We start from the raw sequence: 25,528 nt of genomic DNA, 5'->3' as shown, positions 1-25,528 counted from the left end.
AGAAAAAATCTAGTCATTAGTTTCATCGTTGGAGATCGCTCGCACGGATCGGTGGCGGCGGTAGATTTTCTTATGTGCAAGAAAATTGGTCTTGTGATATCGATTTATACCTATGAAAGGCGAACTTTGCCTCGTTCACGAAGGTACAGTGTGGAGATTATTCATGCAAGAAAATTACCTGTTGTACAATTAGCGTTTTTTTGTGTTTAACTATGCCATATAGACATTCAGCACGTACGTATGTACATACAGACACCTATACAAGTTCCTAAAGATAACCGAGAGGAATAATATTTTTCTTCTAGTTGTCACGCGATTCTCTTCCGTTGAAGTCGCTTTGATTCGAGGTTCCATCGCAGTGCATAAAATTTTTAAAGAGTATTCAGACACTATTTACATCATGATTGTGATACGTTAAAATTTGATCCTGAATATGCAGGTTGATATTAAACAAATTTTTTTTTGCATCTCATTTTATAAGAGTCCGTTCAAGGGTGTGCCGGTATCAAGAAGTTGAAGTGATACACGCCGGTTTCGTGAAGTTTTCATAACTGAATTATTTCACTAATATCGCCGGCACCATTGTCTGCTCTGTGTAAATATATTCACATGACTCACATTTAATGAGACACTTTTTCAATCAGCGTCGCCGACTAGCGAAGAAAGGTTGAATAATCTACGCTCTGGTAGCTTTTCCTATTGATATAGAGAGTCGAGTGAATTTCTCGGGATAGTTGGTGTGGATTTCCAAAGACTTAAATTTTTCGTGAGGATTTTTTCACCGCTCATATAGCAGGATGAGATCCTGGGCCTTTTGGAAACAACGAAATCGCGGACCAGCCGATGGAAATTTAGTACTCGACGTTTCTGCAGAAGAAAATGCTGCAGCCCGCGCATTGTTTTCGGCCATGGTTTTGGTCAGCACCCCAGAGTGAGTATAAATTTATAAATTTATTCCGTACTTATTTCCTAATTAATCAAAAAATGTCCCATTCTTTAAGCCGTCATAAAAGATATTTTTGCTTTTTACCAAATTTTTGGTCCGCCTTCGTTTTTCCCGAAGATAACTGTATAGTCAATATGATTGAAATAATATCTGTAATCTCATTAGTCCGAGGAGCGCACTCATGATCGCATAATGTGATGCTATATGGAACTACCTTAGATGTATATCGTGAGTAGTTTATCATTCATCATAGAAGCAGGAGTAACAATTATATAAGTAATTGCAAATTCTAAAGCGATAGAGACAATTACTATTTACAACACGGCGAATCTGAGATGTAATTTCCTGAATGAAGCGTAGGTCCGTGTGTGATAAACTGCACGATAATCTACATATTTGCGAACAATCTCGTGCGGGACGAAAGAAATCTTCTTCGTCTCGGGGAACTCCCCGCATGGATGACGTCAAATTTATACGTCACTGTTTCCAACACCACAGCGGTTCTTACGACGAAGATTTTCAGAGACGTATGGATGAGGTCTCAAATTATCCTGGTTTTTTTTATTATCTATCGCCGAGTGCGTAACTTGCTGTAAATACAAGTATGCAATCTAATTATAATCTAGTCTCCGTGATTATACTATACCGCATACAGATGTAAATTGAATTACAACTGACCGCAGGCTGCATAGTCTTCCATGAGATTACAATATTACGCAATGCCGATGAAGATGCCGACGTCACATGAATATCCTGTCACGAGGTATTATATTTTGAAAATAAATGGAGAAGAAATATCGTCATCAATAATCGCAATGCAATTATTTTTCAAATTGATACAGCTACTCTAATGTAGTCTAATACCCATTCAACGCGCATACATCATGTACATTGAATAATTTTTCGTAATATGATGGACGTGAGTATTTTCTTAATTTTTCTTAATTGATTGCGGTTTGCGGTTATAAGAGTTAGAACAACGCTGTTACGTTTCGGCATTATTTCAATTGGATATTCCCGGAAACTTGTCTCGTGTTCAGGTTAATGTTCTTGAATATGACTCCGTTAAAAACTTTGGCGACGGGAAGACCTGGAAATAATGTAAATTGACAAAAGGGTCATCCGAGCTTTTCGTAGGCATTGCGCTGTACTGAAGTACAACTATCGCAGGACAAAGGAAACGACGTCAAATTATACATCGCGAGCAGGAACGAATAATAATCAAACACTCCCACTATAAAATAACGACCCTTTGATTCTGCAATTCGTCGAAAGAATAAATCGACAAAGATAAACCAGGAAGAGTATCTACTTTCTTTCTGCCGTTGGCCAACACTCGACATACCATTGTTAGTTCTACGTTCTAACTTCAAGTGTAAGTCCGAGCGAATAAATGGTGGCGTCGCTTAAATATTCAGACGGAGGTATCGCTATTGTCTGCATTTAACGCGTGATTCGTCTTACGCTTTGTTCCATAATACCACATGTGCACCGTGTGTTTAGACCATACCTCGTGACTAGAATTCAATCAATTGAAAGAACCATCGGTAAAAATAAAAATGCAACGCTACTATCGGCGATGATATAATATATATCCGCAAACAACTCGATGACCAACGGGTTGGATGGCCTCGGTAGACAAAATCTAGCCGCAGGTTTTCGATAGTTAAAATATCACATCAGGATTACGTCGAATTCTCACGTGAAATCCTTCCCTTTATCATCCTTCGCGACGGATGGGTTATATCCATGAACTGTACAAGATATTTCGAAAATAAAAACCATGTGAGGAAAGTGACTATGCGGACCGCAAACTATATAAATATCATAATTTTATTTTCCAAGGTCTGTGGTTCCTCCGCGGCCACTGCACTGCATCGCGGGGATGGCCCTTGCTGACGAATACAAGTTGCGCCGTAGTTTCAAGTTGTTATCGCAATAATCTTTCATTTTATCTGTACGCTTTTAAACGAACCTGGTACTTTTTCCAACCGTATAACGAGATGACGAAAGAAAAGTAACTCATACAGCGAATGAGCAGATTACGCGTCCTTAATGTAAGAAGATCGTGAACCAGATGCGCGTCTCGCGATTAGTCGACTTTAAATGTACATATTGCGTTATCCTGCAACGGCGGAGGCGCAGAAGGATATTGAAATATTGATAACGGAATCCCGGACATCCGTTGGTACACGCGACATTTATTATCGCGAATTAGCGGTGAAAATAATACGCACGAGATTTCTGGAGTCGTGTATGGAAGATTCTGGCCGTACCAGGAATTATTTTTCAATCTTCCATCCGATACCCGAGTTATTCTCTTCGTTCGACGCTGATCGCAGAACACCATGATACAAGGAAAGAGAAACGAAAAATAAATTGCTACAAATAGTCCTCTATTCACCTCGGAATGTAAACCATGATTCTGATCAAGTTCGCAATTTTAGAAAAGGATGTAAAATGAGCATCGTAGAAAAATATGAAGAAAAGCGAAAGGAGAAAGAAAAAGAAAAAGAAAAAGAGCATGTGAAGTGTCTGGCGATAAAGATTTCTTGATAATCTGAAGAGTCCGTCAGATGACGAAAATAGGTACATATAACGATATCAAGCAAAGGATGTGCGGGTCTCTTGGTGGTGGACATTATATTATGCCGTTGGGTATTCTGCGCGTGAACGTTCAGAAGAGAACTTCGTTGGCCGCGTTGAGTTCATTTCGCTACGGTTTTATATATGGGGTTCAGTTCGGTGAGTTCGATCATTGTGAACGCACGTGCTTACTCGTCGTACCGATCGATCGTTACTCACGGTACACCAGGTTACAGGATGTAGCCGAACGAGTAGATTTTAGCGTTTTTTTATAATTTTATTTTAATGTATAATTGTCTCGCGAAACTAAACGGTTTCTCCATCCTCAATGTCCAACCAGTGCCGATAACGATGGACACATTTTTTCAACGTTGTGTAATTTACATAGTGATGCAGTATACACTCGTGGTGACAACGGAAATTGAATAACTTTGACAAGAGAAAAAAGGAGTGGAAATTTTAATTATTACGAAGTTTGTGCTATGCTTTATAATTGACGAACCATTGAAATTAATAAAATATCGATGATGACGTCGACAAAGAAGTTCGGGGTGAATTTGAAGCGTGGAGATGTCGAGTTGAACAATAACGTCAAGAAGAGAAACATGAACATCGATTACTCTCCGAAAAAAAATGCGAGAGACAGGGGACTCTACAACAGTAACATCGAAGATTCGATATTGACGGACTCTCAAATTATTTCGGTCGAAAGCGAGTTTCCTTACGTGAGAAAAAGATGTTCCGAAAGCTCGAGGGCATCGACGTCCTCTTCGACCTCTACGAAGTATCCGGAGAACTTTTTTTACGTTATTGACCACGACGAGGCGCCGAATAACGATGATTTATTCGAGGACTGGGAAGTTGTGCGTAAAAGAGAAATCACCGAAAGCATTATCATCAAAAGTATATTGCACAAGTACTGTAAACCGAAGAACAGAACCGCCTGGTGCAGATTCAAACGCGACGTCCTCATGAACTTTCGGAGCAAAGTTTTTCCCAAAATCATGACTGGGTGAGTGAATAGAACCGAACTTGCAATTTTTTATTCATCTCATGTGCGTCCGATCAGGAATTTTCTGTAATCAATTACACGTTATGTAAAATCCGGGAAATCGAAACACCGTCAAAAACCTGTCGGCCATTTTGATTCTTTCTGTGCACATCAATCGGTAGCCATTGTGAACCCCTTAGAGGCTACCGATTTTCACGATGCATTTTTATTTAGACTCGTGCCTACGATTACAAGTTCATTCATAGTGCATAAGGTCATCGCACCCGATGATTACTCGGTGTTTCCCCTGTTACGTACAGGTAAAATACCGAATGAATTACTCGGGGTATACTTTACGTTTGTCAAGCATGGCCGGTGTTTCCGTGGTTACGAACACACGTGCCCCCACCCCCCGCAGGTGAGTCAGACAAGCAATACAGTTTCGAACAAAACATCGTGCAACCTGAGTGCTACCTGTATAAAATAAGGTACGCTGCCGGTGCGTAGGGTCTCACGCACGCGTGATTTTATTTCCGGCCAAACTCGACGGAGCCTAACAATTATTCAGCATGGCTATCACCGCCCTAACGCAGGTATATCGCCGCTTTTGCAACCGCGATGGCTTCCTCGCCGTATATGATGGGCTGACCGAACGCTGCGCATCTTTACAAAGGTGGATAACACCTGATTTTACTATGGCAATGGTCGTTCCGTTCTATTCTTCTTTTTTTCAATTGCTAAATCATCGCTACCTGAGATACCTAGTACGTTATTTGTTAGGCCAAGGATATGATTTCGTTATCGCGTTTCTGTATACATTTATACGTACAGTAAATAATGAACTTCCTGCAGCCGCGTGGAAGTCTCTCGTCGAGAATTGTACTGCTGATACCACGATGTTCGCTAAAAGGAAGTGGGGAATGATATTATTATGTATTGCGGTATATATCGTACGTAGAGGTATATGTCGGCACGGAGAGTACGTATGTACGTAAACTTCAATTACATTCATATCTCTAGTTAGATTTATATCCACTGCACCCACTGTGCACCATATCGAAACCATCTTTACGTCCATATAGTCGACACGCAGAGAGCCAATTCCAGCTGAATTTACTCGACGGATTCCTCTTCCTAGGGTCAAAATATGTAAGAAAAGTGCCATACGATCAATTTTAAAGAATAAAAAATTTTGGTCAAAAATTTTTATTTCTCAAAATTGATCGTATGGCACTTTTCTCATCGGTCTACGAGGGAGCCCGAGCTTTGCTGGAGTCAGGTAGCCACGGGCGCGCGGTTTGTTGTGGGGCGTCACCTCTGCTGAGCCCCGAAGGTGACGTCTCACAACAAAGCGCTACGCTGCTGGCTACGCTGACTCCAGCAAAGCTCGGGCTCCTCGTACACCGAGGAATTCGAATATTTCGACCCATGCATGGATTGCGACAAATCAAAGTGGGTCTACGACTAAAACCAATCGATATGTCTTCTAATTTTTCTGCTCCCAACAGCGAACAATTGATGATTACTCGATCGATTGCACGAGTAGATGATTTTGGCTTTCAGATTTGGATTCCTCAGCTGATTATACGTGAGATTACTCTTGCAGAAGCCAAAAAAAGAATCGATTTTTGGGCCAAAAGTAAAGTAGTTGAAAAATTGATTGTATTACACTTTTCTTACGTATTTTGACCTCAGGAATTCGAATCTGGAAGAAAAATTGATCTATCTCTAAAATTGACCGAGTTATCGCCAATTTTCAGCTTTTCGGGGTCAAAAATAAAAAATTGATTTATTAGTCTATCCTAATGTAATTTGAGCTCAGGAATCCGAATCCGGAAGAAAAATCGATCTATCTTCAAAAATGACCGAGTTATCCTCATTTTTTTGCGTTTTTTGGCATAAATTTGAGGATATCTCGAAGGGAAAAAATCGTAGCTCAATTTGGACAACGGATTCGTGTTCCTGAGGTCAAAATACATAAGAAAAGTGCCATACGATCAATTTTTAAAAATAAAAATTTTTGGCCAAAATCTGAGATTTTTCCAAGGGGTACCCCTTACGATTTTTTCAAATTTTGGCCAAAAATTTTTATTTTTAAAAATTGATCGTATGGCACTTTTCTTATGTATTTTGACCTCAGGAACACGAATCCGTTGTCCAAATTGAGCTACGATTTTTTTCCTTCGAGATATCCTCAAATTTATGCCAAAAATCGCGAAAAAATGGGGATAACTCGGTCATTTTTGCAGATAGATCGATTTCTCTTTCAGATTCGGATTCCTGAGCTCGAATTACATTAGGATAGTCTAAAAAATCGATTTTTTATTTTTGACCCCAAAAAGCTGAAAATTGGCGATAACTCGGTCAATTTTTAAAATAGATCAATTTAACTTTTAGATTTGGATTTCTGGGGTCAAAATACGTAAGAAAAATGTCTTTTCATCGATTTTAAAAATACTTCTATTTTGGCCCAAAAATCAACATTTTTTTTACTAGGGTTTATATGTTATTTCCATGTATTTTGATCAGAGGAATCCATCTATAGAATTAATCGAGTTATCGCCAATTTTTCGCTTTTTGGAGTAGAAAAATTGAGATATCTCGATGGGGAAAATCGGTAGATTCACAAAAAAAAACTCTAATTATGCATGTGAAATTACAAAGACCGACTGTTTTATTACAAATCCATCAGTCTACCTTTTATAATGCATTACAACACGATGCAAGGGAAGAAAAATTTATCTGGAATTTTTTTTTTCTGATGTACACTCTGTGCCTCTGTTTCTGTACTAAAGATCTTAAGCTTCAGTATGGCCTCATGGACAGAAATGAACTCGCTGAGTATACCCTGAACCATTTAAATACTGAATTTTTATTCATTTTCTTCCTTAATCGGTTACATAGAATTCGCAGAAATGCCGCAAAGGGATGCCGCCGATCAGGTGGATGAAAGGGGTGATGTATGAGGTGTGAACAAGATCTTAATCAGGTGATGACAGCTCGTCTGACACCTGCTAACAATGGGAGCAAGACATAAACAAGGACTGTGATTTCACACCTCATCACCTATTAAAAAGCCATAAATTATGTATGTATCGTGGCACGTGCCGTCAGTCAAGATGCCTGAAGCACGTGTAAAAATAGGAAATTCGCATTGGCTGATGCGAACTTCTTTTTGATTGGGTGAGCCGGAGCTTTGGACCCAAACTCCGCGCGGACTGCGTTTGCCCAATGATTTTTACATATGGATTTTGGTGCGAGAAAGCTCAGCGTGGTGGGAGCGTAGGACGCGAGGCGGTTCGCCGCAGAGCGGTAGAAAGACGAACGAGATAGAGAGCGCTCGGGTCCAGCCCGCTAAAATATGAAACCTCGAGCAGCTTAACCCGCCATCACGTTTACCGTCGTATCTCGGGAACGAATGGTCGGAATTTGATGATGCATTGAAATTCTGAAGATTTCGTAGTCATGGATTTTGTTTATAAACCGTGGCTTCTGGAAATTCAGATTCGTAGCTCAATTTGGAAATTCATTTTCGAATTTTAAACAAAAAATTAAAAATTAAAAATCAAATTGAATATGAAATTTTTTTGGAATTCAACCAAGTTATCTATTGATCGATTGGACGAAATAATTTCACAATTGCGCAAGCGTTGACTCGGCTTTCTTGTAGACGTGATCACTAATATCTCAGTCTTTCTGACGTTGTTCTGGTCACAAGGTGGCTCACTGGTCTGAAGATTTCAACTTCCTTCGCATGAGCATTAGGGTGTTTCATTTTTAGTCGATATTTCTTTTTTCTCTTTTCCTACCCGAAAATCTGATACTTGATAAAAGAAGAGGAATATTTCTGTTTGAATGAAAATTCCAAGTGAATCAGTGGCTTCGCTCAATTTTTCAGTATCAAACAATTTTTTTGCGGGAAATGACTATAAGGCTTTCGAAGGGTATTTAATTTGCTACAAAAAAGTTACAATAAGCTTTCGTTCTACGACCAATAGTTCTCAAGTTACAGCGCTTGGAAGGTACATACGAGTGCATGTTGATAAAAAATTGACATCAAATCCCCTATTATTTGGAATTTGTTCATCATACATAAAAAATTAACTCATAAAGTTATCATCCATTCAAATCTATTTTAAGTTAATTTTTCATGTGTTATTTAAACGGAAAATCGTTTTTCGGATGAGCGAAGCTACTGATTCACTTGGAATTTTTATTCAAACAGGGATGATATTCCTCTTCCTCTACGAAGTATCAGATTTTCAGGTAAGAGGAGGGAAAAAAAAATGAGGGATTATAAAATAAAATCCTGCATGAAATATCAAATTTCATCGTGAGATTTCATCTTGTTGGCTCGCGAACTCAGTCGACTGATAATTTAGGGGGAAAAAACTGAATGATTGAGAAAATAATGGAATATGTCCGCAGCAGGTGTATAAGTTCGTGCGTCTACATTCGCAAATTAATTCAAACATATGATGTCATGAAACTTCCAGCTCGTTTATTATACCCGGCGTAAGTATGCAACGGTCTCAGAATCCCGATTGCGCGTACCGCGTATGTACGTAATCGGTGAGTCGTCATCGCATCGTCATCTGGAGGTGGAAGACTTATTCAATTCACAACTCGATCTCTAAGGTAAGGCGAGTGCGAAAAAGCCGGTCAGTAGGTATGGCAAGTCTCTCTTGAGTCGGGCAAACGGACGTTTACTTCGGTGTTGTCGCAATTGAGTTTAAACGAGTTTATTTGATAATTGACAAACGATTGGTGGTCCCGCAACGTCTGATCGAATTTGATCGCAAACCGCCAAAAATTCATCTCTGTATTTCGGAGTGTTATCATCCCCTTATCAAAACCAGTGTCGGACGGTGTCGTCCTCTGACGGAGTGAAATTCGCTACCAGAGTGAATTCTGGTACCGGGTGGCACAAAGCAACAATGGTCAGTGGGTGGAAGATTGAAATTCTTATTGACAGACATTGTTGTGACGGTTTTTGAGTTTTTGATTTTGAAAAGCAATAGTTACGTTTTTTAAGTGTTAGAGGTAGTTCAACCCAATTCGGAAGATATTTAGTATTTACCGTAAATTATATTAGTTGCAAGAAATAAAAAGCTCGTGCGTGTGATCATCGGTATTTTGAGCTCTGCGGTTTTGAAATTTTATATTTATAACTACGCTAAACGGCATCGAAGAAAATTACTATTATACGATACTCGCTGCAGTTTTAAATCTCTAAAATAAAATCAATCGATCCGTAGTTCATCGGAGAACCAACAGTTACATTCTATTTATACACAAATTCGACTATAGAACAGACAAAATCAGCGATAAAAGTTTAACCTTGGATAAAATTAATTCGGCGACTCGCGGAGTGTGACTGGATACCTACATCAGATTCGACCCACCTTCCTCAATCATGGACGAAGAGGCGATGTGGAAAGGATTTTACCAAAAAATCGTCGCGGATAAGGAAGCGCGCGACGCCGACGATGAGAATATAAAGTCTGAACATGAAATAAGGTATCTAGTGGTATAAAAACCGTTTCCCGACTCAGTATAATAGACAAAGAGTAGAACTTGTCACTTGGGCACGTGTCTAACGGCCGGTTCGTTTGAAATGATATTTAGCGAATGATCAATAGCTAGGAAATGAACAACATGAGAAATAATTACTCACACGTACGTATGTAAAATGATTATGTCGCTGAAACTGTGACTTGACTTCCAATGAGATACCGTCTATTGTTTGATTTTACCGATTGTGCGAAGCTAATAACGATCGTCTCATTCCACTGGCATAAGAAAGACAGTGGCCCAAACGTGAACGAACTCTCTACGGCTGAAATCAGGTATCGGAAGGCCGTTTGGCCTTTATCTTCATTCGAGATATCTGCATCGGACTTCAAGCAAATTAATCTCTAGCAATGTGTGCCTCGAGACCGGGTTAAAATTCAGGTGGATTGATGAATTTTTATTTTGTGCGTCGTTAAATCTGATGAGAAAATTTTCAGGTTCAAAATTCCATGGGAGAGGAATGCGAGGATCTAACACACTTGCTCTTTTGATTCGGCGAGACCGGAAAATGCCATTATGATGATTCTGAGAAAGTGTCGTCATGCTGTTAACGTTTTCGTGCTGACGAGCGACTGCAATAGCACATGACACATCCGTTTCTTATACACGCTGACTAGAATTAGCTATGCCTGATGTAGATAAGATTGAAAAAAAATTTTCGTTGGCAGTACAAGTAATCGACGACAAAGGATCTACGAGTTACGATCTAAAAATGTATCCGTTCGATTCGAACGAGTCGAATCTCCGTCGAGCGCTGTGATCCACCTCTCTTCGAGGAACAACGATATTACCTCATCGGACCAGATGAGTCTCGGCCTTGAGAAATATATTTGAATGAAAAACGAGAATCTTTGAGACATCGGGAGCGAATGATCGCGAATACCCATCGACCGGAGCGCAGGTCAATGTCCGGCGGGTCTTCCGACACGGAGATGCGATCGTTTGCACTCTAATTAATTGAGTCTTTATTGGCAAATCGAATGTAATATTTAGTCGTAGAATTGATCGGTCGACCCGACCTTTTTCACAAGATTTATGAGGGCATTTCGAACTCTGTTTTCTCTGCGAATCGATAGACTGACAATGAGATAAACGAGTGCGATTAACTGACTCGATGATGAAGAAAAATGGCAACAAGTGCGATCTAGTCGTGCGACGGTTCATAATAGGGATAGGAAATTGTGGGATTAAATTATTGCAATGACTAATAAACGGCTTTAACATTTTGCGTGGGTTAATTCCGGCGTCAATTAATCGTGCGACACATACTATCGCGTCGGTTGCTTCAATTTTAATTCCGCTTGCACGTACGACGTATGATCGGTTCGGTATGTTCGAACTATCAACGTACAACGGCTCGTATTCCTAATAACAGGTACTAGTAGGTCAAAATTGCTCTTGTTATATAAACACATACATATGAATATGTTTGTACATAAGTAGGCGTTTATCTCTGTTGCTAAGGAGACAAAGATGCGAAGACAGAAGGTTTCTTGTCTAGTTACTCAAAGCGGAACTCTCGCGTTCATAAACTCGCAGACGTTCTCTAATGCAAAGTGAGAACAAGATACGGTGAATAGAAAAAGAAAAGGCAGTTCTGCTTCGTCGTCGTTACGTCACAACACACAGCAATAGTGGCAGACGTGATACTTCGAACTCGAAAGTGGGTTCGAAAGTGCAGTGCGAAAATCCGTCGGGATACCCTGAAAAATAAGTAGCTACAAGTAAAACGCCGAATAGATTGTTGAAAACAAATAGAACGCGAACCTTGACCCGAAAGATATGTTTCAACGCGGACTCTGTATTCGTCGCGTTGTTAAATATTTTTTTTTTTTATTTTGTTACGAGTCCGTAATGGGTCTAGCACTTCATCAATGCATAATGTGCCACGTAATTGTGAGGCATAAAATATTATGTGGAACGCACAGTTTTTCTGGAATATTGGAATCCTTGTTGTCTCGTACGAGTCCGGCGAGACGCTGTACGCTGTTATAAGTGTTAATTAATACGTCGATAAACCAGAGTTGGTGTAAATTCTTGGTAATCAAATTAATGGGTCATCGGTAATTGATTCCTGTAAAATAATTCTTCAAATCTTTCCTCGCAGTGTTCAATTCGAAACGCAATAGCCAAATTTGATTCTGACAATGAGATAAACCCGTTACGTAATCGTTTTACTCATACAATTGTAAATTTATCCTCGTTGAATTCGGTGTAGCGATAAAAAAAAAGGATTAAAATAATGCACAGGTTTTTTGAAACTGCTGCCGAAGACCGTTTCTCACGCGGGACAACCATTTGGACCGTTTGTAATGACGACAATTTTTTTTCGATAAAAGTCTCGAATTCACATCTCTGGTTTTGTATCTTATCTTCATTTCACGGAAATAATTTTGCGTGTGACCAACTCTCACGCAAAGTTTCAATGGATGTGAGGGAGCTAACAGGTGCGTTATCCCCATAATAATCGCGAAAAATTATTTATTAAGATGTGCGCATAAATTTGTGTAAAAGAACGGCGTGTAAATAAGTTCGAAGTTTTCAGACTTTTCGCTTGTAGAAAGTAGGTAGATGCCTGTGAATCTATGACTACATGTTTTTTCTATAATTGTGGTTACCTACATACCTGTGTGTAAAGCAGTAAATTAGGAATGGGGTAAAAACGCGATAAATTCACCGAAACCCATCTATGCTGGTCTTATCGCGGTTTGTTAAGGAAAAAGGATATGGTATAATTTGTTACGTCAGACCAGCTCACTGCATTGTCGGGTTCTCATTATAACTTATATTGAGCTCTTGTCAGTTAGTCTTTTGAAGATCGTTGCCGCGGTATAAGCGTATAGATCCCGCGAGTAGCGAAAGAAATCGCTAGGGACCGAACGCCGATCGAAAAAAAGAAAAATAACGACCAGCACATCCGGAGTCACCTGATGATTTAACTCGAACAAAATTCTACAAAATGTTCCGTTCTTTTGAATAATCACCGAAACAAGTGAACTCATAAATTCATCAGTCTCGCGTGCCTAGAGAACGACTCTGTGACCTCGTACAATCAAATCGATAGTTGTCGTGAATAGTTACAAGTGAGGGATTTTCAAGTGGCCGGTCATCGAGGATGGATGGGATACCGAAATCGCACCCGTTGTACGTCATTATAAATAACAGTGCTCGGATCGCTCTACCACCGAAGCAAAAACCGTTCACCGTTGGTACGCTGTATTGGAAATTTGCGGCCCACAACTTCATCCATAATAGGTGAATCGGCTAAAAGCTGTGACGAACGAATCCGCTTCAGTTTTAATGAGCTTGTATGTAGATTCAGCTTGAGATGTAGAAATTGAATAATTACGAACATGCGATAACTAATTAGCGACCGCTTTTATATAACTATTATAATTTTACACTACGATCTGCATGATCTGAAAAAATAACGGTGGGATAATCGTATTGGTTGAACCGCGTCTCTACGACAGGTATCTCGCGCCTACGCAGCTCAGCCGATAGTTATCCCAGGTGCGATGAGAACAATCGGAGATATTCTCCGATAATAAAGAGCAAACATAACCGTTGAATAATTAATTCCTGGTATATCATTACACGAATGTGGCAATAGTTTCCGGTAGCGTTATCTACATTTACATATAGTGAGATTGATTCGTTATACCTAAGTTTTTTATTTTCAAATAGATAGAAGCTCGATTGCAATTACGCACGATCATATAGTTTTTTGTGTAATTTTTATGCGCATAACTTGAGTAGTGACATGCAGCCAAGGACGTGGTTCATGTGATAATTATATCGATTTCGTTCTATTCAATTTTTAGAATCCAAGAGGCCGATGGCGGATTCTTCGAAAACCTTGGCACGCTTTTGGCGGCCAAAGCACGAGCCCAAGAAATGGCGGAAGGTCCTCTGCCAACACCTGCCACGGAGGGCGCAGAAAAGGACGAAGGAAATTCCAGCGACGCTGAAGGAAGCATAGAAGAACCGACGGAAGCTCTTTTGGAATCCGATAGCGACCGCGACGAGAACGAACGCTCCCACAATCTTATCGTGCAATCCGTCGGTTGGAATGTAAGTACCTTTCAGAATGAACTGATTTTTCAGATCGATTTTCATCCTCCAGGGAATACGGGAATCATCCTGCATCCGCCAATTGTAGTAACGCAATTTTTTCCCCCTCGTCTCATACTTCCGACGGAGGAGGACAATGGACCAATGCTTTTTCCTTGTAATAACCACAAACGAATTACGCACAAGTGTAAGATCATTCCAAGTATTTTTGAAGCAATAAAATATTTCATTTCCTCTTATAACGATGCGCACCTCTTTTTTTCGTTTTGGATTATAATCATCGCATGTATAATTCAGATGAACATCACTTGAGATTATAATTTTCATTGAACGAAGTCTAATTGTAACTCAAACGCTGTTTCAAATCTCTCCGACAAGTGGATTGCAGGAATGCAGAGATCCAATTCAGACGTAATCGCGATTCGTGCGCTTCCAAGATCTTTATAATTGATTTCGTGAGTTGGTGCTAATTTTAACCATCAAATGCCAACGTTAACCAGTAGGGAAGAGCGGATATTCCTTCGGGAAATTATGCATCTATTTTTAATTTACTCTCATCATTTGTGAGAAACTAAGGTTGTGGTTCGTCCCCCCGCCCTCCTCTCCAGCCCGTTTAATTTGCCTGAGTAAATTAACAAATAATGTGTACAATAACGCTTGCTAAACTGATCGAATTGAGCCATGTATAATCCTAATTACACACCCTCGAAATATATTTCATAATTATACACCTGTACTCGCCCGACGTATATTAGTAAATATCTACAAAACATAAAAGTTTCGTTCAACTGGGTCACGTAAGGACGAATTACTGCATCGCATACACATACGAAAGTACATTTAATTAACGATAAAGGGCTTACGCAGGTACCTCTGAAGGTGCTCCATTTTCTAGTCAAATCAAATATCGCGTGTGTGACGCACTCGCCTTTCCACGTGGTGCGTGACGTACTTAATTTTTCTCTCTTCCGACGACACGAGCCGAATTATTGTATTTCATGACGTCATGCCCGCTGACATTATCTTCGATTAATTACACGAGCCCCTTATACTTTCGGGCACGACCATTCGTATTCCATGCACCGCGGGTCTATAAATGTACATCGATTTTTCGAAAGGTTACCTACACGGTTGTTGCGAGCGTTGTTAGGGGTAGCGAGTGGTATAGTTTCAACCCCATTTTACCGTAGATATTGCAGCGGTCAGTCCATCAGACGCTATCGTGAATTCGTGATGTTGCGGTCATGCGACGCGACGCTCCTATAATGTGGAGGCTCGCCAGGGGAATAACTTTTGCTACGGGGGTGGATTCCGGGGTCGGAGATTACGATCCTCGAGATAAGAAATTTAGGGCTTCTGTCTCGGACTTGGAATTTCGCTCCTAGTTCTCCGGCTGCCATGCGGCTGCTCAGGTCGATTAAGGTCCTCTGCATAAAACGAGAGGTGAAACGAGTGAGTTTATTCTTTCCTTTGGTCTTTCCCTTCTACCTTCCACCGTAACGCACATACGCACGTGTTCGATAAAAAATTCTTTTCACGATTGTCGCACCGTGAGACGAAAAAGACAACGCGTCGATAAGACTATTGTCTAGAAAGGGACGGTTTACATCAGCGCATGTGTTTGACGTTAACTAGATTTATAATGGTTCATCAACAAACTATATATAGTTCTGATTATACCGCACTCGTTGGTTTTTATCCGACGGGATATGAGGGATAGAAAAATATCGACGTACCAGACAACGAAGCTGAAGCATATGTGGAATTTGTTCATGACACAAATACCTTGCATTACATACTTATGTACGTTAGATTAGAATTATGACGTGATTATGCAGCTATGCTTCTGTTAGGATTTATATATTTTTTGAATCATCCCTTTGAACGTGCACGTGTAACGATGGGTGTAAATTTGTCTCGTTTGTATACATTCTAGATTCGAATACACGTTAACGCGAAGAGGATTACGGGCTTATACGATGCTGTTGTGAAAATAAATTAAATATAGTTATGACGAAGAAAATTTTTTGAAAAAACGAAGACAATCGAAACGAAAGTAATTAGATTACAATCGGCTCCTAACAGATGCGGACAAAAGGACGGACCGAGTGTAAAATTAATAACAACTATTCAAACACTTGACCGGTTCTTTGACGATGCATTTGTACGCTCGTCGGAACGAGAGATGAGTTCAGGGTCAAAGTATATGTACATGCATAACAATGTGAAACGCTATTAACAAGAGCGTTCCACATACTTTTGTTGTAATCAATTTAGGCAAGGCCCGGTAAGTGGGAACTTCCTATAACACCGGAGGTACTGAAAATTAACAATTTTTGTCGCACCGCGCCATAAGGTGAGCCTCTCGATTTCTTTTTTTTTTCTCCTCGTCGGCTAGATTTCTGCACGGATTCGCCAATATCAGAACGAAAGATGGAAAAAGCGAGAACACGGAGATCGCTACTGACCGCAAAATAGCGCGCTGTTTCCTCCGCGTTACATTGCCTGATAGTTGTCCTCGCGGGTTAGTGAAAAGGCCGTTTACGGTCGGATGAGATGAGCCCGTATTCGATTCGATCAGCTGACCGCTTAAGCCTCATCTATTTCGTTGACGCTCCGCCGTTTGTGTGGGGGATGACGTACGACGTCGGTGATACACCGTCACATCGAGGATACCGTCGACGTAGACAAACCCTCGTCGAAGCTTCTATTCCCGGCAGTGTAGAACTCGCGTTCGCCACGATGTCGTCTCTTCTTCGGCGACCTGGTCCTCCGGCTCCGTGATCATCGGCGCAAGTGTATTTCTCCGATAGGATAACAAACTTCGATGTGATTTGCACGTGGTCTCCGATCGGATCCAACCAGTTTTTATAATACGACTCACCGAATGGTTTCCGTTAATTTCCCATTCGATTTTTTTCTCCCTATACGTTATCATTAGGGTGGTTGGGTCATCGGGATTTACATTTGTATAGAGCGCGATGAATATTCAAATTCAAGCAACCCAGAAATTATAGACCTAAAATTAATAACGTGTTTCGAACATGATCGGTAGAAATTCACTTTTTTGAAAGCGGACGAAAACGCGTAGTTTGAGGTAGTGAATTATTTAGCTAGGCAATTGTTTTGTTTTTTTTTTTTATTTTTCAATCAATTTCGAATTGGTTTGTTTTTGAATCACAGGTCATTAGAGAAAAAGAACAGGACAAATAAATTCTCTGCTATAGAGAAAACAAAAATTCAGTAGGTAGACGTTTATGTTTACGGTGAATATTACGTTACTGAAATTGTGAGAAATTAATTTTCGGAATAAGGTAGATGCTGGCTCAATCGTTGCGGTGAAAATTTGGGGCAGGTGACCCAACTGAACTTCGTAAAATGGGTTACACGGTACCAGCGAGAATGTTGATAAAAATTGGCAAATTGTCAGAAAAGAAGTTTAAAAATGAATCCGAATGACGAATGAGATGACGACTTATCTATTCAATTATTATTTGAAGTGCACAAATCTCGATAAAATTTCTTTTTTATTTTCGTATTTCGGTTGACTTATCTGAAATATATCTCTAACGCGCTTTAACCAAGTTGTGAATCTTCCGCAAAACGTTTCGGAGTGTGGGACGGTTTGAATATGTAAAAATAATTCAGTATTTTCGTACACCGGTTTGATTTTTCTCTCGCCTCTTCTGCCAACGATTATGCTATTACCTGTATCACAGAGGATACGTAAGAAGCGCAGCGAATTTCGTCGAGAATTTTCTGACGAAAAAATCAACGCTTGTTCAGGGGGATGAGATTGGCTCTAGTAAACCCAACGTCGCAAATATAGATTCAAAACGATCTGGGTCGTATCCTATTTGAACGGGTCGACATACAAACGCAATGCATTTAAACAATTGCGACCAATGAGAGTTAATATACCACAGCAATTAATTTACTACCCGGCAAACTTCACGGGTCTATGAGAAACCCGATATATGCACTCAATCTCCATATTATATTATATCATATTATATTTTACTCCATTTGTAGAATTTATTAATGTCCATCCGATATTTCCACTTGTCGTTATATTCACCAGCTGCATGCGATGTGTTTTAAAAATATTTCTTACGCAATATATGTGGTACCTATCGCGTTTTTGATGTTACGTGTACGTACGTACGTACGTACGTAAGTGTGTAATATATACCGGTTAATTTTGCGGTCGGTTGGCTCTCTACGAATTCTATTTCCTCGCTGTTGATCGCTACTATCTTCATTCAAATTATACGGAGCACAAGTGTTTCTAGCTTTCTGGGGCAAGACGCCGCTTAAGAAGCAAAGTCAAACTATTTCTGCAACTAGACAACTCGGTCCTCGCGGTCTAGGGCAAATGTCTAGATCAGCGCGGTGTCTCTTATCGCTCTGTGCCCCATTTCTTCACGACCTTATCGCTTGAACGAAATAAAAAAAAAGATGTACAGATTCATCTGTCAGTAGGTTCTACGTTACTTGATCGAAGCGTGTGGGGAGAAAGAAGAATGAGAACAAGTGAAATCTCGAAGGAGTGAAAATTGTTGAAATTTTGGACATCGACGGATCTCTATGAAAGTATAGCGATTGAAAAGTCGTCGGAAAATTTTTCTTTCCTCATATAGCGCGTGGCAGAGTACCAAGTATTCCGGATAGGCGGTAGCGCATTCTTTCTTGGGGTCACCTTTGTCTGAATCTGACTATGACTTGTGGGGAATGCGTCGACTTTCTTTATAAAGGGCAATATTCGCGGGATTTATTTAAAGGGGTTCCTACTCAGCCGTCACGTTGGAATCAAACGCTCGCTGCAGTCGTTCGTTTTCAGAATTATGATCCGGTTTAGAAAAGATATATAAACTCTTCTGCTCCGAAACCTCAAAAAAATTGACGAAATCTCGATCACTTCGATAGCTAAGTCAATGTAGTTGTAAAATATCGCGATTGATAGTCTGTACGAATGCGAGTGCCAGAATACTTATACTACATGGTCGTCCGCAAACGAGTCGCAAGCTATCACGATTAAGAATAAACGGTCAAAGTTGAAAATCTTATCTTAGCATTTTAATATTCGGGTGATAGTCCGTCGGTCTTTGATGCAGAATCAGTTTGCGTTGGCCTATCTGTTGACCAGCTGCGTGAATTTCTGGACCATTTTACTGAGCGTAGTGGTCAATTTACGCATTACACGAGTTTTAAAATTGAATGGGAAATTAAAAGCGATGCTCTTCGCGTCACGAGGTCGTCACATCGTTGCTCGTAGAATGCTCGATCGTTCGAATGTCTGATGCATTTGTTATTCTCTGTGTTTACCTACAGCCTCTTATATAAATCAATTGAGTGCAAAGTGAGAAGGACACGAACCCCCCCCCATCATGGGGTCAAGTGAAAACTCCGATGAACTTTCAATCTAAATAAATAAAGTCCGTATCGCATAAACCGCATCATGGTCATACGACCAGCCACGCCCGGCGGGGCGAGCACCCTTCTCAGGAAGAGGAACACCTTTAGAGGCGTTCCAAAAGCTGAACTCGAACGAAGAACGAACGCTATGATACAGGCTATGACAGTGAGTCAGTAAAATACAGCGCCACTTTTACCAACTTGAGATTATACTTTTTATCAATCTTCGAAACACCATAATTATATTTATTTAAATGCTCGACTTGAAATCGGTGAACGCGAAATCAATTGACCAGAGGAATTTCGAGCGAGTCTCGGATTCGGAGTAGCATTTCAAAACTTTCGATCGCGTTCTGCGTATTTTTAGAATACTGTTATGGTTGAAAATCACACGCTTCACGTTTTGCCCGAATGCGCAGGAAATGATTTTACACATTTTCCCCCCCATTCGCACAATATCCTCACGATTGAACCGATGACAAAAAATAAGGATCCCGCCACCCCTAATTTTTCAGATAGAGGAGTTGTACGCGTCGCTGGTGTATCTGACTCAGCATCAAATTGGTTTCGATGTTTCGAACGAGGTCAGTCAGGAGTCTCTCCTCAATCACCTGCAGAGCGCTTTTAAGGTCGACAATGAAACCCACCAACAGGTCCTCGATGAAGCTCAACGTATGGAGGTAAAATTACTCGCGATTTCACGTCAGCCTCCTACACCCTCGCACGAACATCCTCCGTTCGTCAACGACCATTGAGCGCAATTAATGCTCGCACTTTCAGGCGCCAGAAATGCACCTCAACGTCGAAGTGATAGAGGCCAAAGAATTGGTTTCCAAAGACTCGAACGGAAAAAGCGACCCATTCTGTGCTCTGTATCTCGAATCGGCGCCTACCAGGCGGTACAATACCGCCGTGAAACAAGCGACTCTGAGTCCAGTTTGGGAGGAGCATTTCGAACTGTACGTTAAATCATTATCTCATCTATTCGACTTAAAATTTGGATTTTCTGTGACATGAGTTTCGCAACTGTTCCCAGGCCCTTGGAAGATGCGGAGAACGATGTCCTCAACCTTGAAGTCTGGTGAGCGCATTGAACGATGTATATATATCAACTTAATCCACCCTTACTCGGCTTCCGATCGCATCTTTTCTTTTTCCTCTCAATATTATTTGTTGCACGTGGAACGACAGAAACAAACCGGGTATTGCGAACATACGTAAGATTTGCACAATGGTGTCTTTTAATCCATCTCTGAGCGAACTTTGCACGTTTGCACTTGTTCGCTATCAGTCACAAGACAGGCGATGCTTTATCTTCGAACGTAATTCGCCATCGCCACGTGGTGGATAATTAATCATTCAGTTTTTTCATTCCTGAAATTTTTATTCATCTTCCCTCTTTCCTTGTGATCGTCAGGGACTTTGACGCGGCAGAGACGGTGCCCGAAAAGATGAGCAAAGTGAAGGATGTCAAGGGTGTTCGTGGCCTCGTTAAACTTGCCAAAGAAATAGCTTTGACCGCAACGACGGGCAATCACGACAACGAATTCATCGGGAAATGTCAAATAGCCCTGAAGGTAAGATGACAGCGGATAGCGGGGTGACATTTTGCCCATAATCCATCCATAAAGTGAATTTTGGAAAAACAAGATTTTACATTCTTTCAGGATATTCCAGTCGTGGGCCACACTTCGTGGTATTCGTTGGAAAAAAAGAACAAATCGAAACGTCGTGGCGTGGTTCGTTTGAAGTTGGCGTTCAGTGCGGAACACAACGAGCAAGTAGCCGCTCAGGAACACCGACACCTTTTACGAATTTTACTTTTGCACGAGATCGAGACCGAAAAAATCGAAAAATATTGTTGGTGTGGCCGTTGGTCAGCTCCGGCGGAATCTATAATTTTACAACACAGCGCCCAGCGCGGACTTCTCGCTCGTAACGTCGCCCTCGCCCAGTGGGTGGAGTACATCAGAGTGCACCAAGAACACCCTCTAAGTTTTACTTTGCTCAACAAACTGGCGGTCGAATTACTGAGGCCGATAGATAACAGCCTATTTTCGGACGACGAAGCCAGACTTTTTTGGGACGCCACAAAAAAACTTCTCCACTCATGTCTCAACAGTATAAGAAAAATCCGAAGGCTCACCGTCGGAGACAGGCACACGATCTCACAATTGGCAGCGATTCTAGGGTAAGGGCAGTCGACGAATGACAGTTCGATTGTTTTTCTTCTCATTCCTTAAAATATTTTTACTGAAGGTAATTTTTTGTTTCAGAATTTTGTCTTCGATAGACTCTCTGAAAAAGCCAGAGGATCTTGACCTATTCCCGGCTAATATGTACGGTTGGCTTCCAGAGCCGGAGGGACCGAGAGCGGACGTAATGCAAGCTCTGGAGGACACGGTCATCCAAGGCGCCGAAGAATGGTGAGTGTCATACCGTAATTGGAGATGATTCAGTTTTTAGCGATAGAATTTTTGCCTCTACGTTAATCATCGATGGCGTTAGTGTCGTTGAGATAAAGTTTATTGCAATGTCGATTTTTTTCTCCTTTAGGTACGACCACGTTTTGAAAAACAATTCACCTACCGCAGACGCCGACGAAGACGTGGTCAAGTATTACATAAAAGTTATACAACTGATCAGGGCCGATCTACAAAGAGCCATCGAGTATTATGACAAGGTCTTCATCAAGTGAGTTGAATCTCGTCGATGACGCGAGGGTTTCACGACCTGCACTAATGTCAGAATTCAGCAATAATATTTTCGCTGTTCCGATTTATAGGCAAACCAATTTTCCCTACGCGAGAACGTTGTATATCCACTACGAGAAACGTATAAGCGATATGTGCATGATAATCGTCGAAGATGTCTGCGCGAGGTTGAAGAGGATAGAAGTTGAAAACAGCGACGGAACCAGCGAGGAATTAGGACTGGGTACGACACTTTTCGAGCTGTATTTGACGCTTCAGAGATACGCGATGTAAGTGAGAAATATTTCGATTTATTTCCACGTTTGTTTCCAACTTTCTGGTGTATGACGTGGGATTTACTCGCTCCTCAGACTCGGTCACGTGCTATGCGCGGATGGTCTGGAATACATGAAAATCCAGAGTTACCACGAATGGTTCCGAGCCGGGGTGGCTCACTGGCTCGACATTGCAGTTTTCAAAGCCCTGCGAAGGATAGAACGTGCGGTGGATTTCGACAAACTGCAACCGGTCGATTCCAGCGTACAGTACAGCTCGAGCGCCGTGGATACTCTCACCATTTTTTATCAAATCAAAGTTTTCTGGACCCAATTGGCCTGGCCAGACGTCGAAGGCTCCTATACGTTCATCGCAAAAATTATCGACGTGAGTTTCCACTTATTTTTGGGGACTTTTTGAGTAAAAACCTTTCATTCTCATGACGATATATTCCCTTTCGATGTTTCAGGATATATGCAGGTGTTCGGTTGAATACGCCGATAAAATGGCACGTAAGGCGGAAATGGTGACGGACTTGATGTACGATATGGAGAACAATGGCAGTGTCTACGAGAAGAAATTCGAAGTCTCTAACGCTTGGTGTTTCGCGATTAACAACATCGATTACATCCGGACGTCGATAGGTCCTCTGGCCGAGGATCTGGGGTTGAAAAGTATCGTTGATGCTTTGGCCGCCAACAAAACTCAACAGGAGGCTGAAAGATGTCGGCAAACGCTGCAGCTCGTTATCGATAACGCGACTGAAACCGTGAGCAATAAAATCGTCGAGTTGCTCGAAGTTGTTGCCACGAAAATGATGCCCGCCATGAGCAGATACCTTGCCGAAGGCGCGGAATTGATAGACACGACCAGTAACGCGATGGACAGGCTCCTGCAGTACCTCGACTCCAATATCACCACATTGCATGACAATCTGAACGAAACCAACTTCGAAAGGGTACTTTTAGTCATCTGGGAAATCATGTCGAAGATACTCTATGATTTGGTCAATAGCAATTTGGAGGTGAGTATTTCACACCGTCGCACTTGTCACAGAATACGAGATCATAATTAAAAAAAACAAACAAAATTATCAACGCGTTATTAATAATTTTTTTGCAGAAGAGAAGACCGCCGTCATTTTACGCAAACCTTCATCGTACCCTGCACACCCTGATTCGTTTTTTCAATCTGGGGGCAGACGAGACGTCGAATATCAACATCCTCGAAAAAATCGAAGAACTTCTAAAACTCCACGGTCTTGAAACCGCCGCTCTGATTCATCGGTACCATCAGGAAAGGTTGCAGGAGCAAAAAGCGTTGGAGGAACCCAGACACGGACAGTTGACCGTCAAAGCTCATTTCATCGATAACTCGTTGAACATACAAATTATGAACGCCAGAAATCTTAGGCCGATGGACAGCAACGGTAAGAATAAATTTTTTTTCTCAATTTTTATCGTAATGCAAAATGGTTATTCGTTGTTCATTTTTGTACTCGTGTATGGTGATAAAAAAATTGTAACCAGTTGAACGAAAGACGTGGCGAATATTTTAATCGCAATTTACTTGTATACAGCTTATTTTTTATTGAAATTTTATAGGCAAGATGTCTACTCTTGAGCGAAAACTCCGTTATAAATCAAAATCTAAAGTGAAACTGAAAGACGAGAGGTCAAGTATGTGAATTGAAAATAAGCTTGTTCTCATGAAATCATTCTTTCAATCATTGCCTGGAATGCCTTGCCCTCTTAGTCCGGAATCTGAAATACATGCATGAATTGTGTAAAATGTCTCGTAATCAGCATCAGATAATTGATGAATGGGTATCGTCCTGTAGTGATTCTTAGCAACACGATATTTCGGCAAACTGACCAGACTTTCGTCTTCCACACAGCCATTAGGGACCAATTTTACGATTTCTGTCGAAATGAAGTCGGTGTGCATGCAAAATGGCATCTACCGGGAATCGGGTTCTACCCGCAAACTAAGTTTCTCACATTCCAAAATTGCGTTTCAGGTAAATGTGATCCGTACGTGAAAATTCGGCTGTTACCCGAAGAGAAATTTGTTCAAATTAAACAGCCAAAGACTCGTACGCACAAGGAAAATCTCTTCCCGCTATTCGACGAAAATTTCACCATGTAAGTCGAGGGTTTTATCGAAAATAACTGAATCGACGAAACAGACTTGTCAAGAAATTTAGTCTGCAAATCATTGTCTTCTTTCAGTGCGCTTCCAACGGAACTTAGAGACACGGAAGGCGCGATCATAGCGTTTGAAGTAAAAGACAAAGATTTTTTGCGGACAAGGTTCATGGCTGAGGCGTTCCTAGCCTTCAGCGAAATCCCGGAAACGGGTCCCGACCGAGATTTTGACTCGCTGGAACAGATTCATCTGAAATTATCACGACCAGTTGGAAAAAGTGAGAATCTCTACACTCCTCTTTGGGTTAATCTTTGATATCTACGTACAATTTTTCTTCATAGATTCGGACGCTGTGCGCGCTCTAGAACACAGGAAAGGGGACAATCAGGCCGTCGATTTCATCTCAAAACTAAATAGTAAGATGAATACCAGATAAGCAGCTGAAAATGAACGTGATTCATTTTAACGCGTTCCTATTTCGTCAAAATCTCAGCATTTATTTAAATGCGAATCACCATTGCCTTATAACGAACAATGATCCAATCTCATGGTATGTGCATAGCGACATGTACACGCTTCGGATACCTCTACGTATACGTTATAAGAATTTCAAGTCTGACTACTAAAAGTGCTACTTAAAATAAAGCGACGAAAATTGTTTTATCTAAACGATTTCACGCGTAATTGATAATTATTTTAAATCAATAACCATAATACGATCTTTAATGGTACGATTTTTTTTTTTTTGTTTTTATTATCAAACTGTAAATACTTATATTTATATGTTATCAAGTAAGCGAATTAAATTACATAAAGAATTTTAAA

General features: G+C 40.8%; 1 protein-coding gene across 12 annotated transcripts; it reads left to right on the top strand.

Annotated features, from left to right (window-relative positions):
- Positions 1 to 295: 295 nt before the first annotated feature.
- LOC105686074 (protein unc-13 homolog 4B) lies at positions 296 to 25,528 on the top strand. Of its 12 annotated transcripts, none has more exons than XM_012400660.3 (17): positions 296 to 931; positions 13,922 to 14,171; positions 20,102 to 20,266; positions 20,367 to 20,545; positions 20,623 to 20,667; positions 21,004 to 21,163; positions 21,254 to 21,777; positions 21,863 to 22,012; positions 22,143 to 22,280; positions 22,372 to 22,569; positions 22,651 to 22,942; positions 23,025 to 23,579; positions 23,678 to 23,984; positions 24,160 to 24,234; positions 24,576 to 24,699; positions 24,787 to 24,980; positions 25,045 to 25,528. In XM_012400660.3, the coding sequence occupies exons 1-17, from the start codon at positions 798 to 800 to the stop codon at positions 25,137 to 25,139; spliced, it is 3,585 nt and encodes a 1,194-aa protein (XP_012256083.2). In that variant the 5' UTR covers positions 296 to 797; the 3' UTR covers positions 25,140 to 25,528. The 12 variants fall into 12 exon arrangements, with proteins under 12 accessions (XP_012256083.2, XP_012256080.2, XP_012256081.2 ...); XM_012400657.3 differs by lacking the exon at positions 296 to 931 and adding an exon at positions 3,714 to 4,544; XM_012400661.3 differs by lacking the exon at positions 296 to 931 and adding an exon at positions 9,198 to 10,043.

This window comes from Athalia rosae, chromosome 1 (genome assembly GCF_917208135.1).
Source record: "Athalia rosae chromosome 1, iyAthRosa1.1, whole genome shotgun sequence".
NCBI lineage: Eukaryota > Metazoa > Arthropoda > Insecta > Hymenoptera > Athaliidae > Athalia > Athalia rosae.
Note: the sequence above shows the minus strand (reverse complement) of the source record. Positions and strands in the feature narration are given on the sequence as shown.